Below are 17787 nucleotides of genomic sequence, written 5' to 3'. Positions count from 1 at the left end.
GCCCCAATATGGCTGTTAAGCCCCAAGTCCCTTCGCTTACCCCGCAGGGTCTCGGGGATTGCAGGCCTTGGCCCGGGGCTGCTGGACTCTGGCTCGGCTCAGCACAGGCAGAGATCCCAGGCCGACTGGCGGGAAGGAGAGGTCCTTCGTGAGGACTGGGGGGACTCCCTAGCCCAGGACAGGGGCCACGCAGAGTCCCCGCTCCTGGCCTTGGCCTGGGAGGGTCCGGGCCGGTCTAAGGACTGAGGTGCTCCCTCACTTTGTGCTGCGGAGACTCGGAGAGGTAGGGGCCTTGGTCTAAGGGGCTGGCAGCAGGTCAGCTGAGGGAGGATTTCCAGGTCCTGCCGGGACTCAGGGTGAGGACTGTCAGCCTCCTAATGAGTCTCCAGCCCCTGCTGCCATTAGCCTGAGTGGCCAGCCGCAGGGCAAGAGAGAGCAGCTCTGGGCTCGACCAGCAGTCAAGGGACGACCCTGAGTGAGGACTGGGGGAACCACCCCCCTGAAGGGAGGGGACCAGAGAGAATATGGCCTGTCCCCTCCTGTCGACCCTTAAGATCCCAAGAAAGGAATGTCAGGCTGAGACATCGCACCATTTCTCCTATCAGGTCTCAGGCAGGTTAGAGCTTTGATCTGCAGGTGCAGCCCCAGTCAGAGGAAGGGAGGGTCCCAGGTCCTACCCGGAGTCCAAGTGGGGATTCTGCGTCATTCCGAGGAGGACCCCACGAACTGCGGGCAGAGAAGCCCTCCCATAAGTGCTCGGCACTAGGTGCCCCCTGACTCGAGTGGTGGGCTGAAGTGCTCCCTGCTTTCCTCCTCCAGGGTACCCTGGAAGATCACAGGGTCTCCTTCAGAGCGGGGGGTGGGGGGGGGGGTGGGGGCCCGGGTCTTGCCAACAATTATTAACAGGACGATCTTGAATGTGAACTGCGAGGAGCCCCCGTCCTCCCCCCCAACCCGGACACCGCGGTCTTCCCTGTCAAGAACACTGCCGTCACCCCAGTAACCCCCGGGCAGGGCTGTGTGCCTGGGGACCCAAGGCTCACACCCCCTTCCTCCACAGGGTGCTCAGGGCCCAGGCTGACCAGGGTCAAGGGAGGCCTGTGGGGTCCTACAGCAGTGCCCTGGGGGACCCTGCAGGGGTGGCCGTGGTCAAAGCCAAGGTGGGATCTCTCCACTGAAGGGGCTCACCCCACCTCACCGTCCCCCCTCTCCAGGTGCCCTCACCACCTACCAGCCTTGCCCAGTGTCGCCATGCCTCGGGGCCAGAAGAGCAAGGTCCGTGCCCGGGAGAAACGCCACCAGGGCCGCGGTGAGGCTCAGAGTCTCGGGGGTGCTCCTGCTGCTGAAGCAGCAGCCCCCGCAGCAGAGGAGCCCCCCCGCTCCCCCCCGCCCGGCGTGGGGGCGATGCCCCCGGGCTCCCCCGAGGCGGGTCCGCCCCCGCAGCCCCAGGGCGCCCCGGCCCCTGGGTCTCCTGGCGTGGACCCTGCAGGCCCGCCACGTGACCAGGGCGCCCAGAACGCGGCGGCCGCCGCCGCCCCGGCCCCCCGGGCCACCCGCAAAGACCCCCTCACCCGCAAGGCCAGCGTGCTGGTGCAGTACCTGCTGGTGAAGCATGGCACCGGAGAGCCCATCATGCGGGCCGCGCTGCTGAAGATGGTCGGCAGGAAGTACGGCGAGCACTTCCCCGAGATCTTCAGGCTCACCTCCGAGCGCATGGAGCTGGTCTTCGGGCTCGAGCTCAGGGAGGTCGACGCCCGCGGCCAGACCTACACCCTGGTCAGCAAGCTGTCCCTCCCGGGCGACGGCAACAAGGGGCTGCCCAAGACCGGCCTCCTGATGGCGCTCCTGGGCATGATCTTCATGAAGGGCAACCGCGCCACCGAGGAGGAGGTCTGGGAGTTCCTCAACGTGCTGGGCCTCCAGGAGGGCAGGAGGCACCTGATCTTCGGCGAGCCCCGGCAGCTCATCACCCAAGACCTGGTGCACCAGGGCTACCTGGAGTACCGCGCGGTGCCCGCCAGCGACCCTCCGCGCCACGAGTTCCTGTGGGGCCCGCGAGCCCGCGCGGAGACCAGCAAGATGCAGGTGCTGCAGGTCCTGGCCAAGATCAACGACACCGTGCCCAGCTGCTTCCCCGAGCTGTACGAGGAGGCGCTGCAAGAGCAGAAGGAGCGCGCGGCGGCCGATGGCTGGCGCCACGTCTAGTCCGTCAGCGGGGGCGGCTGCTTTTCCTTGCGGTGGAAGAGGGCAGTCGACCTTCCAGGTAGTGCAGAGTCCTAGGGGTTGGAGGGGACAAAGCACAGATCTTCTTCCTATTTGTTCGAAACGGTTAGCTTCTATAAACACATACACAGTTATATTTATTTAGGTGTTTTCAAATGTTTTTTCTTCTAATAGCTCATTTAGTTCTAGAATATAAACTTAAGAATGACGTGGCTCTCATTTATCGCTGTTTCACAAATGAGAGTTACAGTTTGGGTACATGAAAAAGAAAGTCACAGACCATCTATATTGTATTCGTGATCCAAAAGCAGATAGCATGGCACTGCAATAGGGATTTTCATGGAAATGTGGAGAACCACACAGTAAAATAGGAACACGAAATGGAGAAAAAAAGTTAAAAAAATAAATAAAAGGTGTTTAATTCATGGTTTGCCTTTTCCTTTTAGTCTTAGTAAAAAGATAAGATACTTTAATTTTTCTTAGCTTAAGAACGTTTGTTTTTGTCCCTGTGCACGGTATATTCTCTGCTATCTACTGGATTAAAAATAAACTTAAATGGGAGGGTGGTATTTTTGGGGGTTCATAATAATAACTGGCATTCATTCAGGCCCAATATATCTTAATGAGTATGCCAAGTGCTTTACACAGTACATAAATGCCAACATTCCTATAGGATAGAGCTTAGCGAACTTCACTTACAGATAAACGACTTGTGAATATCTCAAGTTCACAGGAGTGGTAAGTCACCTCACTGGGACTGGATCCCTGGTCTGGATTGGTCCGGATCAGTCTAGAGACCCATGCTCTTCCTTTCCTCCCAGCCTGAGCCGGACCTTGTATCTTTTATTTCGTTTTTCTTCTCATTACTCCAAAATACATCTCATGGGATAAACAAAACCCTGACCCAAAGCAGTGTTTTGGAATACATAGCCACAGTAATAGTAATGCTGAGTAAATGTGTGAAGAAAGAAAAGAAAAAAATGATATTCAGTGACAATATGATCATCTATATAGGCAGTATCAGATAACCTGAAAAGATCGGGGGCTCTCCAAATTATCTTGCTCTGCCCTTTCCGTGTAGGAAGGAAATCTGTCAGGAGTGAAACTGCATAAGATGCTGTCTAGCTGGCGCAGAGAAGGAAGAGATCAGGGTGATTCTTCTCTGACAGCTTAACACCTGGGCAGCCCCCTGCCTTGTGCCACAGCTTCCCCATCTCACATCTTCCTAGGGACAGTGTCCCAGTGTCTGCAAGGTTGGCAGTCAGGAACCTGCTCAAGTGTTTGCAGGGATGAGGATTTGCCAGCAGCCTTTAATCAAAGAGATAGAAGACAAAATGAGAACCCTGTATGAATGGGGGGCTAGACACCAACAGCTCAGAATATAGGGAGTGCTGAGAGACCATGCCTTAGCTACTCTCAGACCTAGAGGGCCTCAGGTAGAGCTGCAGCCTGAGCATCCCCTAACTCAGTCTTCAAGGTTCTCAGGGATGTAAGAGCCATGGTTTAAGGGTTGTGTCCTCAGGTCAGTGGGGGGGAGGGGGGGTCCCAGCCTAACAGGTATCATGGTGAGGACCCTGAATGAGGAATGAGGAACTGCCCATCCCAGAACAGTCGGGGCTCCACAACACATACCCTACTTTCTGCCTTGTGTGGCTATGGTCACCCCCTCATTTCCTCTGGTGGGGAGCAGAGGAAGTGAATTCACAGGGAGGTGAGGTCCTTGGGCCTGTGCAGCAGCTCTGATTCTGCCCAAGTAGGAGATCCTCATAGGCCTTAATTGTATTTAGGGTGAGGACAATGAGTGCTGGTGAGTGGACCCCCATGACAGAGCGGGGCAAACAGAGGCCTCAGGCAGGGGTAAGCCAGGGAATAGCAGCCTGACTTCTCCCTCTAGTGTCTCCGGAAGGTGACAACCTTGGTGTAAGGCTGGCTGACTTAGTAGAGGAAGCAGCCCCATATGCTACCCAGAGTCAAGGTCAAAAACCTGAGCAAGGACTGAGGGGCTACTAACTGCAGAAGAGTGGGATGTCATAAAATTCTGCCCCTACTATCATCATCTTTCAGAAGATCGCAACAGCCCTGGACAGATGGGATGCATCCGGACTTCCAATTTGGAGCTTCCAGGCAAGTAATGGCCTTAGTCTGAGGAGTATGGGTTTTTTAGGTGACTGGAGGGTAGAGTCCCAGGTCTGGTCATGAGTCAAGATGAGGACCGTGAATGAGGAGCAAGGGGACCACTCACCCCAGAATCGAGGAGAATGCCCAGAGTCCCACCCTTGCTGTCAGCCCTAGGAGGCCCAGGGCAAAGCTCTCCAGCTGAGGTGTCCCTCTTTCCACAGGAAGTGGTCTCCCGGAGGACAGGGCCTTTGTCTAATGGGAGCAGCCTCCCTCAGTAGAGGGAGGAAACCTACTTCCTAACTGGTGTCAAGCTGATCACTCTAAAGGAGGATAAGGGGACCCCAACCAGAACAGAAGGGGCCACACAGAGCCCTGCCACTGATGTCTTCCCTCAGTAAACCCAGGAATGGGGGCATGATGAGTCCCACTCATTTCCTTCTAGGGCCACCTCAGGGAGGTGAGGCACTTGGTCTAAAGAGTAAGCGTCAGGTTAGCAGAGGGGGAAATTCCAGGTCATGCCAAGAATCAAGCACAGGGCCCTAAGTATAGAGGGAACCACCCAGATCATAAAAGTGGAGACACCACAGAATACCTCTCCTACTGTCAGCCATGTGACCACAGGAAGTTTTACCACGTAAGGCAATCCTTGCTGGTCAGAGGGAATTAAAGGAGTTCGTGTGAGAGAACAGGCCTCCAGGTCATAGCAAGGACCAGAGTGAAAACTCTGAGTGAGGACTAAGGGAAACACCCAACCAAAAAGTGAGAGGAAGTCTCACCATCCTCTCAGACCTGAGGAGCTCTAGGAAGGAGTATTCAAATGTGTCACCCACTGGCTTCCAGCCCTGGGGGACTTAGGTCAGTAGAAGGAGGCATCATAGATCCTTAACAGAGAGGACTATAGATGTCACCAACCTCAGAAGAGTAGGGTCCCATAGAGTTTTGTCCCCTGCTATTAGCTCTCAAAATCTCCAAACAGCTGTGACTAGATGCAACTTACCTGGCTTCCACTTCTGGGGACTCAGGGCGGTGAGGCCCTTGGTCTGAAGCTAGCATAGGGACAATTTCTAGGTTGTGCCAGAGTGAAGGGTAAGGACCCTGAAAATGGAGCAGCACATGAAAACCGTAACAATGGGGGCAGTGCATAATATCTCCCCTGCTGTCAGTCCCGGGAGACATCTGGATAGCTGTCAGGCAGAGCAAAGGCAACCCTCAATTCCTGTCGGGGTGACAGAGAAATGAGGACAGTAATAGGTCAAGAGACGAAGGAATGAGGCCATCTCAGAGTCAAACTGAGGAACCTGAGTGAGGACCAGTGAGGTGAACCATCACAAGGTCCAGATTTGCCTACCACAGGCAGGTGTGGCCAAATATGGCTATCCTCACTCTTTCTAGTGGGTCTCAGAGGGTTGTGGCCTCATTATGAGGAGATGTCTTCAGGTAAAGGTAGAGAGGAGCCACCAGCCCTCCCAAGATTCAATTTGAGAACCCTGACTGAAGACTGAGGGGGCGACATCCCACCCCCTGAATAAAGGAGACAACAAAGAGTCCAGCTTTGGCCCTGCTTTTAGCACTTCAAGGCTCAGGGCAGGGGTGACAGGCAGAGGATCCCCTATTCCTCCTTTATATCATGTCTAAGGGAGGTAAAATCCTTAGTCTGAAGGTGAAGCCACTAGAGGACAGAAGGGTGGGCCCCAGACCCTAGGTGGCACACTGAGTAGACTCCCCAACACTAGAACACAGGAGGCCCCACTGCCGGCCCCTGCCGTCACCCCAGTAACCCCCGGGCAGGGCTGTCTGGCTGGGGCCCAAGGCTCACACCCCCTTCCTCCACAGGGTGCTCAGGGCCCAGGCTAACCAGCGTAAGAGAAGCCTGGGGGGGGGTCCTACAGCAGAGCCCTGGGGGACCCTGCAGGGGCGGCCGTGGTCAAAGCCAAGGTGGGATCTCTCCACTGAAGGGGCTCACCCCACCTCACCGTCCCCCCTCTCCAGGTGCCCTCGCCACCTGCCAGCCCTGCCCAGTGTCGCCATGCCTCGGGGCCAGAAGAGCAAGCTTTGCCTCCATGAGAAATGCCCCTAGTGTCTTGAGGGTGCTCGGTCTACTGCAGCAGCAGCAAAAGAGTCCCCCATCCTCCTCCTCTCTTGTTTTGGGGGTACTCCCCAGAGGTCCCCTGTTGCTGGCACTCCCCAGGAGCCATAGAGAGCCCCATCCACCAGTATGGCTACTGTGGCGGTTTCATGCCCAAGACCAGGTGAGAGTGCCAAGAACCAAGTTGAGGATAGGAAGAGCATGTCACTGAGAACACCGCCCCCTCCCCCGGGAGCTAACACACAACTCCTCTAACCAGGTAGGTGAACATATTGGTACAATTTCTGCTGCACATCTATAAAATGAAGACCCATTACAAAAACAGTCATGCTCAAAGCACAAGAATCACTTCCCTGAGATCCTGAGGAGAACCTCTGAGTGGCTGGAACTGGTTTTCAGCCTTGAATTAAAGGACGTGAATCCCCACCATCACTTTGATGCTTGTTTGTGTACTAGACCTCCTAACAATGGAAGTTTGAGTGATAAGGGCCTGTCCAAGACCCATCTCCTGGTGACACTCCTGAGCATGACCTTCATGAAGGGCGACTGTGCCACAGAAGAGAAGACCTGAGAAGTTCTGAGTAAGATTTGGGTATATGTTGGGAGAACAACTTCATTTATGAAGAGTCCAGGAAGCTCACCACCAAAGATTTGGTGAGGGTCAAGGACCTGGAGTACTGGCAGGAGCCGAACAGTGATCCTCCACACTATGAATTCATGTGGGATCCTCCAATGCTATGAATTCCTGTGGGGTCCAAGAGGCCACGCTGAAACCAGCAAGAGAAAACTCTGGTATTTTTTGGCCAAAGTCAATGTCACCATCCTCAGTGCCTTCCCATCCAATTATGAAAAGGCTTTGAGAGATGAGGAAGAGAGACTATGGAATAGATGCAGCCAGATTGAACACCAAGACCAGCACGCAGTCCTGGGCCATTACCAATAACTACTCCTGCATCAGGTAAAGTCTGAGGGAGATTCTTTATCTTTTCCCTGAAGAATGTAGTTAGTGTTTTAAGCAGTGGAGGACCCAGGTGGGACCGGAAGAAACACAGTGCATGTTTTCTTTGTGTTCCTATTCTACCAAATTTTTGGTTTGTTTTACTCTGTTAGTACTTTCTGTAAAACTAAAAGATATGTATCTAGAATTTCTTGGATTGTTCAAGATTGTGGGAGGAATAAAAACAATAATAAAGTAGACATTCTGCTCACTTTCTCTCTTTCTCCCCAATCATTAACTGAGCACCTCTTCTTCGGGAGGCCTCATGCTAGTACTGGGATGGTAAGAAAAAGAAGACCAGGCCACTGTCCAGAGAATTCTAGTCTAGGGGCTGCTGCCACGTAAGGAAGACCATGAACTCCACTCTATGACCCCCATAAAAGACAAATTAAAAGAAGGGTTACCCCTTACGGGAGACAGGAGGTTCCTGATGAGAGCAGCCACGAGCAAATGCTCTGAAGCAAGGCACTTGGGAGCTTTGCGACACTGCACTTGCCTTAGCGGAGGTCATTTTACGTTAAGCAGGATAGCGGACTAGATGAAGTTGTGAGAATTGTGAGCAAGGAACTGACCCTCAGATGGTGGGTCTCAGAGTTGAGAGACTAAAGACTAGAATGAAAAACTGCCCTTAGTAGTTACTTTGGGACAGTGGGTAAACCAGAGAGCATCTCCACCTGGGGCAGGAATAGAAGGGGTCCTGTGCTCTGCTCCCAGTACATTTTATGGACCTGATCGCTAGGAAAATTCTAAGAAACAAAGGTGACACTCCTCTGAAGTGAGATGCCACTTCGCTGTCTTTACACTGGGCTGGGAGGGCCAGAGGCTACTCCATTAAAGAGGCATTCTATTAATTAAATTATTTTGAGTGTAATCTGGCAACCTCTAAATGAAGGCGTGATTTCTAGTGGTGGTGAAATGAATAAAATTAGGGGTAGTTTGGATGTAAAGGCATGTGGGAGGGAAACTGTTGGTCCCTGACACAAATGCTAGGACCTCTGAATTACATCTAGTGGGGGGAGACTCTTTCACACTCAAATTAAATAACATATTTTCAAATGGGGAAAATTTACATAGTTTTACTGGCTAAGCAGTATTTCATTCCCTCCAAAGGGGGTGCATATTTTCTGACATCTCATAAAATTAAAAAAAAAAAAAAATCCCAAAGGAGTTGGTATTATTGTCTGGGGTCATAATCATCATAGCAATAAATGCCATTCTTTCAAGATCATTGTATCGGGTGCTTTGCAACATCACATCTATTCCAACAGTCCTACCAGATAAGACATATCAGACTCACTTTGCAGATGATGAACTCGCAATTTTCTCAAGTTCACCTGGCTTGTAAGTGACAGAGCTGGGACTAGAGCCTTGGTCTGAACGTGTCCAGAGGCCACACTGTGCCACTCCTCCCAGCTGAAGACACATGTAGTGTCCCTTAATTCACTTTTCTTCCCACTACTCCAAAACAGAGCTCAGGCAGTAAGAAAGGAACTTGTAGCCAAAATGTTAAAAGCAGGCGTAAAGGAGCATGGTTAATACGAGAAGAAACCACAATTTTGGGATCCTCTATGGGCTGCATTTACCAAAGAGCCAGCTACCGCTAGCCCTGTGGATCCTGGAGAGCAGACTCTGCCCTGGCTCCCAACACATGTGTCCAGTTCCAACGATCTCCTGCATTACAGCATCTTTGCCCTGGGCCTTCCCTACTGTGCCCTCATGTCCAACTCTGGAATCTGTTAATGGTGTGGTATTTGAGACTGGCCTCTGAACAAATACACTGATGAGTGAGCTTAACTAAGTGGTCAGTAACCAAAGCCTTCCTTGCAATTTGGGGATGAGCAACGACCAGGGATTTCACTATGTAGCAAACACCTAGTGAGGCTGAATTCCTCAGAACCCCAGCATACTTCTATGAGAGGAAAATGGTTCCTTGGTAGACATGCTATCTTTGAACGGCAAAGATTAAAATAGTTCACCATCCTTGCCCCAGGGGAATACCTTGGTTTTTTTTTTTTTTTTTTTTTTTTTTTTTTTTTTTTCCCGTTGGGCCTAATGGCACTTGTAAAGTGTCCTGCACATTCAGTCATGCTGAGGGTTGCCCGGACTCATGAGCAAAGCTTTTGACCCTGCTTCAGGAGGAGAACTTTCTCATCATCCTATTGAGACTCTAGACTCTATTTAAGAGGTGAGTGCAGGAAGGATGAGAATGTTCTTTTATAGATTCCATGTCTATGTTTAACATGTTTCATCTTTCCTCTTGTGTTTTGAACAAATGGAATAGAGTAATCATAAATCTTGTGATGCCTCATCACTCTAGCATGTTTCACTTCTAGATCAGTTTTGATCAATTAATTTTTGTCCACACTGCTGGACATATTTTCTGCTTCTTTGCATGCCTACTGACTTTCAATTGGATGCTGAAGCCTGTGACTTTTGCCTTGTTCACACTTATCCAGCATAAAAGACCTCAACAGTTTTTTTCAATACATCCATCTTCTTGAGCTTTGTTCTGGTACTCAACTAAGTTACCCGGAAACACTATGATCTTTTTGGTTCTTAATTTTAAGCTCTGTTAGGTGAGACCAGGAAGCAAAAATCTAGGGCTAGTTTTTTATCACTAGAGACACAAAACCCTTCTATGGGCTCTCTGTGAAGCTCTGAGCATGATACGGGTTGACACTTTGACTAAAGGGAATGAGAAGTATTCTGAGCCGTGTATGGACTCCAAAATTTTCTATAGAATTCTCTCCTCTCTGCTACTTTGTCCTGTGGACGCTTGCCCCATGGTCCTCCTCGGACCCTTAGCCTGTTGTCCTCAACTCCAGAAGACCACCAGGTTTCACCTGAACTACTCAAGGTGACAAGCCGGGCCAATTCTAGACTCGCTTCATTTCTTTTCAATCTCTTAGGAGTCACTGTCTTTCCTTGCCTGGTCAATATACTGAAAATGGCTTTCATATGTATTTTATCATCTGGTCTTTTTTTTTTTTTTTTTTGGTAGATGTTTCAGGCAAGTGGTTAGATCTGCTCCCTGTTATTCAATCTTTGCCAGAAGTAGTAAGACTACAAATATGAAACCCAAGTTACTACGGCATGCAAATATCCCAAGGTGAAAGCTAACATTTCAAACACATTCAAATTAAAACGAGGATCAAAAGACTGTGGGACACCCACACACTAATATATATATGTCCACATGGGCATATTCACACATAAGTAGGAGAGTATAAACCTGTAAAACAAAATATAAGCAGGGTTCCTATCTTGATGGTAAAGATTATAGGATTTAAAAAATCTCATTTATATTCAATATTTCCCAACACTGCTGAAACACCTAGGAATTACACTTAAATTATAAAATAATATAAATATCAAAATGTGATTCAGAGACCAAAAATAAACATATGTCCTCTAGATTTTTTTTGGTCAATATTGATTAACCTCTTGCCTGATTCTATTCAGCATCTAATTTACTTACCCCTTTCTTAACTAGGGAAAAAAATGAATCACCAGTAGTAGGATATGTATACTCAACCAACTGAAGAGCCTCCCTCCAGAGAAAGTATTTTCAAAGCAGAAATTATCTTTATATCTAAAACACAGTCTCCCTGAGATGACTGTATCCTTCAGTACAGGCGATGTGGGCAGCAGTAAATAACACTAATTACCTTCCGTGTTGTAAATTTTAAGTTTATATATTTGTTGGAAAAGCTCAGTATTCATAAACGGTGTTATCTAAAAATATGCTGTTTCCTCATAGCTGCCGTTGATTCTACATAGGGAGACTGCAAATGCACCTTTATTTTAACATTCCTTAATTTTCCTAACAACAATGCAAAGGAAATCAGCATTTTCTTTCATAGGCTATTATTCCACAAAGTGTTTCTTAAGGTAACATGTGACAATATTTCACAATGTATCGTGTAAACAGAACTGGAATTCATGACTTTCTTAATTTGTTCTTCTCTCCCATAAACGTTGTTACCTTCCAAGTTAGCCACGTCCCACATACGTGTTTTCTGCACTCAAAGTTCCTCTTTATAAAAGTTTTCTATCACAAACCGCTAACAAAGTCATCAATGATTTCCCTCTTACTAATACAAATCTCTAGTTCTTTGTGCCTCAGACATTTTATCCTCACAGTATTATCTACTGCATGTTCTTTTCTTTTCCTTTTAAAAAGCAGTATATTCTCTCTGCTCCAGTGAGCATTTTTCTCTCTTTATTTTTTGTAAACCATGCCCTCCTTCCAAGATTCATTAATCCCTGAGCTTTCCTCAGATGTTTTTGATCCAGAGGTGATGCTGCACACTTTCCATTATAGAAGGTATGTACAGTTATTTGTTTACAGTGCAATTGTCTTCTAACAGCTTTATCTTTCCTTTTCAAAATAGAGGTTGACGTACTCCAAAAAGGGTAAGAAGAAAGGAATAAACACCAGTATTTATCCCAATACTGTTTTATACCTCAACCCGTACTTCAGCCTTACAAATAAAACACGTTTCTTATTTTGACACTTTATCATCTTGCTTCGTGAATATGCCCTTGCTGAAGGTCTAAATGATTGGCTGGAGCTTATATATGTTTAAGCAGTTATACAGTACTACTGGATCACCAGGCAGTTATCGTTATTTTGCTCTATCATGTATTCTGTCATTTTTGCCCTCTCTGCAAATCCTGTATTATATATCCCTTGCTGAACAGTTTCCTATACATAGAGCTTGCGTGCAAAGCGACTGCTGCTCAACATTCCTTTTTTTTTAATTTCTCAGACTGACATCATATATTCAGCTTCTGTGTCCCTGAACATCCGTCTCTCAACAGGAAAATTCCTTAACTCTTCTGCATTTTATTGTGATTTGAACTTCAAGGTTTGGCAACACTCGCACCACCTAGAATTACATCTTCCTCCAAGTCCTCTGTATCCTATATTTTTGAAAAATGTTTCTGTACTTTTTCACATCCCCCTTTACCTATTTCTTCCCTTTGTAATACTACTGGAGTTATTCATTGATGTGGCTGGGCCCCATTAGTCCCAGAAACACTTTAAGGGGATTTACATAACAACATACTGTATAGTGATATACCTTTTTCAAAATACGATTCATTAAAAACAGGATAAAAAAATGAGAGGAGAAATAGCAAGTAACTCAAGGAGGTAGCATGAAAAATGTTTTAAGTGTAGTCCCCTTCGTTTGGGCCTATCCTTTCTAACATCCAACCCAAAAAGGAAATACAAATATAATAAGTAATTTATAATGTCCATAGGATAGAAACTGAGGGCACTGTCTTTTACCTACTACGAGGACAGAGAGCACCAGAGAAAGAGACAGCTATATATAGAAATAAATAATATATAGAAATAATTATATACATAAATTACTAAATATATATCTATTTCCCTTCTGTCCGTCAACGTGTGAGGAGGAAACAGGGTAGGCGGCACGCACTGCCCTTACCTCCTCCTCCCCGTGAAGGCGGCGCGTGTCACAGCCCTCCCGGATGCTCAGCTTGCGGCCGCACTGGCGGCTTTGGTGGCTCAGAGGGACGCATGCACTGTGCACCTTTCCAGCCAGTCTCTCTCCCAAGTTACAGTTCTCCCGCGCTGCCGAGCTTCTGAGGAGACTCTCCTCATCTCCGAGGCTCCCCTTGGCTTCACTTTTCTTCTTCCTGTCCCCTCCTGCGTCGGCCCCATTCTTCCTCCTCGTGGGAGAGCTCCTCCTGACGTGTCGCCTGACGGGACAGAAGCCTTCCCGCCCTGCATTTTCAGCAATGTTCTCAGAATCTAATGGGACCTAGGCTAGCTTCCTCTTCCTTCTTATTGTCCAGATGGGCGAAATGCATCCCCAAGAAACGTTACGTGGCTGTGGAAAAAGTAGACATAAAACCCCATCTTCATTACTGAAACGATGCTGACTTTATGCATTTGGTAATTAGGAAAACCTATTATGAAGCAGGCATCCCCACAGCGTTCAGAGGATCTACTGTAAGACGTAAATCATCTTTCCCTGTTTGACATGTTACTGCTGAATGAAGAGTTCTCTTGAGGGACTAACAACGTGGCATCCGTGGCTGGCGCGTGCCAACAGAGTAAGACCGCTGAACCACAAAAGGCACAAGTGATAGGTTTCTCTCTGTTGTTGTTTTAAGTTGGTATATTCTCCCTTTAGCAGATACTCTATCCTTTTTTTTTAACCTTTCCCACCACTTGTAACTCAGAGGTTATTCCTTGCCTCTCTTTCTACGTTTACACACACACAATTTTCTCATATCCCACTGTCTGTGTGGCTCTGCATTTCGTTGTAGATCACTGCCTCTGCCAGAAGCATATTCTTATCAGGTGGCCAGGTAACTGCAATGGGCCCCAGAAATGCTGTCCTATGAGGGCAGAACTGAACCCTGGTGGACACTGGTAATTAGACCATGAGTGGTAGCCTCCTTACTCATTTTATTTTATTTTATTTTTTTAAGATTTTATTTATTTATTTGACAGAGAGAAACACAGCGAGAGAGGGAACAGAAGCAGGGGGAGTGGGAGAGGGAGAAGCAGGCTTCCCGCCGAGCAGGGAGCCCGATGTCGGGCTCGACCCCAGGACCCTGGGATCATGACCTGAGCCTAAGGCAGACGCTCAACGACTGAGCCACCCAGGCGCCCCATCCTTATTCATTTTAAACTCTTGTGTATAAAATAGGTGTCCTGCCAGTCCCATCCCTGCCGGGAGGATCTGTGCTGCCTGCTGGGGCTCGTGCACAGACCCATTTTCATCGCCTTCGAGGGACCCATGTGCAATCCCGCACACTCCGCACTCCACCTGCTATACCAGCACCGCCACCCGGCGACCCTGCTGCTCTGGGAGGCCCGGCCCCATGGAGCCTTTTTTGGATTTTCGAAAAGAGCTCCAGCTGGCATTGCCATGGAAGGGGTGGTACAGAGTGATGGAGGGCGACCCCCAGGCCTGGCTGCAGGATGACAAGGACCCCATGCTGATTATGCCGAGGCCACATCCCAGAGGGTCAGACCCTACAAGGCGAGCTGGACCCCGACCCTGACGGAGACCTGGGTGTTCATGGTCCTATCTTACCTAGATAACGGCCACATTGGTGCACCTAACCCAGAAAACAACCTGAAGACTGGCAGAACAGACTTTCCACAGTTAATCACAGAGAGGGGGTCGCATCGGAAAGGGTACGAGGGGCAGAGGCACAGTTGGGGACCAAACTCCCTGCAAGATTAACCACAAATGGGAAGGACGCCACAGGTATGGAGAAGGGAGAGGAACAGACCCCATACCAGGCATCCCAAACATGGGGCCCCTGCAGTGGGAAGATGAGTCCCCATAACATTGGGCTTTGAAAACACTGGGGCTTAATTTGGGGTTTTACAACCAGTGGGGCTTCACTCCGGGCACTTTAAAAATCAATGGGCTTAGCTCTGGGAAACCCAAAGGGCCAGAGAAAACTGAGTCCCTGCCCTTGAAGCGAGAGCTTAACAAACAGCACCACTGAGATAAAAGCACAGAGGCAGCAGTTTGAAAAACACCTAGGATATCCGTGAAGAAGAGTTATTTACAAATCCCAGAGCTGCACGGGAGGGGCAGGGGTCTGTAGAAGACTTCTCCAAGAAAGAAAGAGTTGGTGGGTGTCACTTCTCTCCTTGCCCCCTGCCTGGCCGGCTGGACATTTGTAAGAACCAGCATGAACACTCTTCACCTACCTTGCTAACAATGCCAGCCCCCACGTTCTTCTGTGGATTAGCTCCACCAAAAAAGCTCTCGCCACAACACATCCTGCAAGCAGCCCCAGCAGGGACAAGCGCTCCAAAGTTCTCAGGTCCAAAGGAGAGAAGGTAACGACACACAACAGCGTGACGGCAGCCCCAGCAGATGGACAGGGGGCAGGCATCTGGTTTGACTGCAGGCTCACCCACCAACAAAAGCCTCTCAGGGGACAATGCAGGGAGAGTACCCTGCAGTTTGGTGCAACCAGAACCCCAGTGGACAGGCTGGTCTGACTCTGACCACCCAACTACAAGGCTACGGCAGCCACAGACTGGCTCCTGAACAACAAAGGGACCAAATCCTGCCCAGTGCATGCACAATAGGCAAAGTGGGCCACCGCAGCAGACTGTGCTGAAGGCAAATGTGGCTCACCCCCAACAGCAGGGTGCTTGCAACCTACACAGGAGACAACCCTGAGGCACCTAATTCTGGTTAACAGGGGACACTGTGTTATAGGCAATCACAGGACCACTTATCCATAATGCCACTACTTTCAAAATCAGGACATGTAGCTGACTTTCCTAATATTTAGAAACACAGAGAGTTAGACAAAATGAGGAGTCAGAGGAATACATCTCAAATCAAAGAACAGGATAAAATCACAACAAAACAGCTAATGAAACAGAAATATGCAATATACCTGATAAAGAATTCAAAGTAATGCTCAAAAAGATACTCACTGGACTTGAGAAAAGAGTGGAGGATCTCAGTGAGACCTTCAGCAGAAAGAAAGAAAATGTAAAAAAGAACCAATCAGAGATGAAGAATTTGTTAACTGAAATTTAAAATACACTAGAGGTAGTAAACAGCAGATTAAACCAAAGAACAAATCAGCAACATGGAAAAAAGAGTAATGGAAAAGAACCAAGCTGAACAGCTAAAATCAATCAATCAATCAATCAATCAATAAATAAAATAAAATAAAAGAATTAAAAGTGAGAATAGGTTAAGGGAATTCAGTGACATCATTAAGCATAACAACATTTGCATTACAGGTATCCCAGAAGAAGAAGACAGAGGACAGGGGGCAGAAAATTTATTTCAAGAAATAATAGCTGAAACTTCCCTAATCTATGGAAGGAAATAGACATCCACAACCAATAAGCACAGAGAGCCCCCAACAAAGTCAACCCAAGGAGGTATAAATCAAGACACATAATAATTAAAATAGCAAAATCAGCAAGAGGTAACAGTTATATGCAAGGGAAACCCAATATGGCTATCAGCTGCTTTTTCAGCAGAGACCTTACAAGCCATAAGAGAGTGGCATGGTATATTCAAAGCACTGAAAGGAGAAAACCTGCAACCAAGAACACTCTTCCTAGTAAGATTATCATTCAGAATAGAAGGAAAGATGGAGTTTCCAGGGCAAACAAAAGTTAAAGGAGTTCATCACCACTAAGCCAGCTTTACAAGAAACATTAAAGGAAATTCTTTGAGTGGAAAGAAAAGGCCATAATCAAGAGCAAGAAAATTAAAGAAGGCCAAGAAACAGACTCTTAACTATTAAGAACTGATGGTCACCAGAGGGGCGTGGGGTGGGGGGTGGATGGGTGAAACAGGTGATGGGGATTAAGAAGTGCCCTTGTGATGAGCACCAGGTGTTGTGTGGAAGTGTTGAATCACTATACAGTACACCTGAAACTAATATAACTCTGTGTTAACTAACTGGAATTCAAATGAAAACTTAAAAAAGAAAATTACTGAAGGAAAAAATTTCACAGGTAAATGTAAAATAAAAGTAGTAGATTAATCACTTATAAAACCAGTATGGAGAATAAAGCACAAAAGCAGAAAAATAAAAAAAAATGTATAAAAATCAGTCAAGGGATTCACAAATAAAAGGATATAAAGTATTGCATCATATGCACAAAATACGAAAGGGAGTAAAAATTCAGTGGTTTAGGATGGGTTCAAACTTAACCTAATATAGACAGCTCTGTGCATAAGATCTCCAAATGGACCTACTGGCAACCACAAATCAAAAGGAATCCAAGTATATCACTAACGGAAGCCATCAAACCACAAGGGAAGAGGGCAAGAGAAGAAAACAGGACAGAAAAGAACTAAAAAAAAACAACTGTAAAACAACAAAATGGCAATAAGTACATATCTATCAGTAATTGCTTTCAATGTAAATGGACTAAATGCTCCAATTACAAGACCTAGGGTGACAGAATGGGTAAAAAAGCAAGATGCCTCTATATGCTGCCTACAAGAGGCTCACTGCAGACCTAAAGGCATATGCAGACTGAAAGTGAAGGGATGAAAAAACATTTATCATGCAAATGGAAGTGAAAAGAATGCTGGGGTAGCAATTCTTACATCATACAAAATAGATTTTAAAACAGACTATAACAAACAAAGAAGGACACTACATAATGATAAAGGGAACAATTCAATAAGAGTATCTAACAACTGTATATATTTATGCAACCAACACCGGGGCACCTAAATACATAAAGCAACTATTAACAAACATAAAGGAAGAAACTGACAGTAATACAATAAAAGTAGGGAACTTTAGCACCCCCTTACATCAATGGATAGATAATCCAGACAGAAAATCAATAAGGAAACAGTGG

General features: G+C 47.5%; 1 protein-coding gene across 1 annotated transcript; it reads left to right on the top strand.

The window, feature by feature from the left end:
- Positions 1-1251: 1251 nt before the first annotated feature.
- On the top strand, positions 1252-2205 carry LOC144380406 (melanoma-associated antigen B1-like). Its single transcript, XM_078064047.1, has one exon. The coding sequence runs from the start codon at positions 1252-1254 to the stop codon at positions 2203-2205; it is 954 nt and encodes a 317-aa protein (XP_077920173.1).
- Positions 2206-17787: the final 15582 nt, after the last annotated feature.

The sequence above is a fragment of the Halichoerus grypus genome, chromosome X (assembly GCF_964656455.1).
Source record: "Halichoerus grypus chromosome X, mHalGry1.hap1.1, whole genome shotgun sequence".
NCBI classification, from domain to species: domain Eukaryota; kingdom Metazoa; phylum Chordata; class Mammalia; order Carnivora; family Phocidae; genus Halichoerus; species Halichoerus grypus.
Note: the sequence above shows the minus strand (reverse complement) of the source record. Positions and strands in the feature narration are given on the sequence as shown.

Coding starts and splice junctions, on each gene's coding strand:
- LOC144380406 (XM_078064047.1), top strand. CDS start 1,252: ATGCCTCGGGGCCAGAAGAGCAAGGTCCGTGCCCGGGAGAAACGCCAC.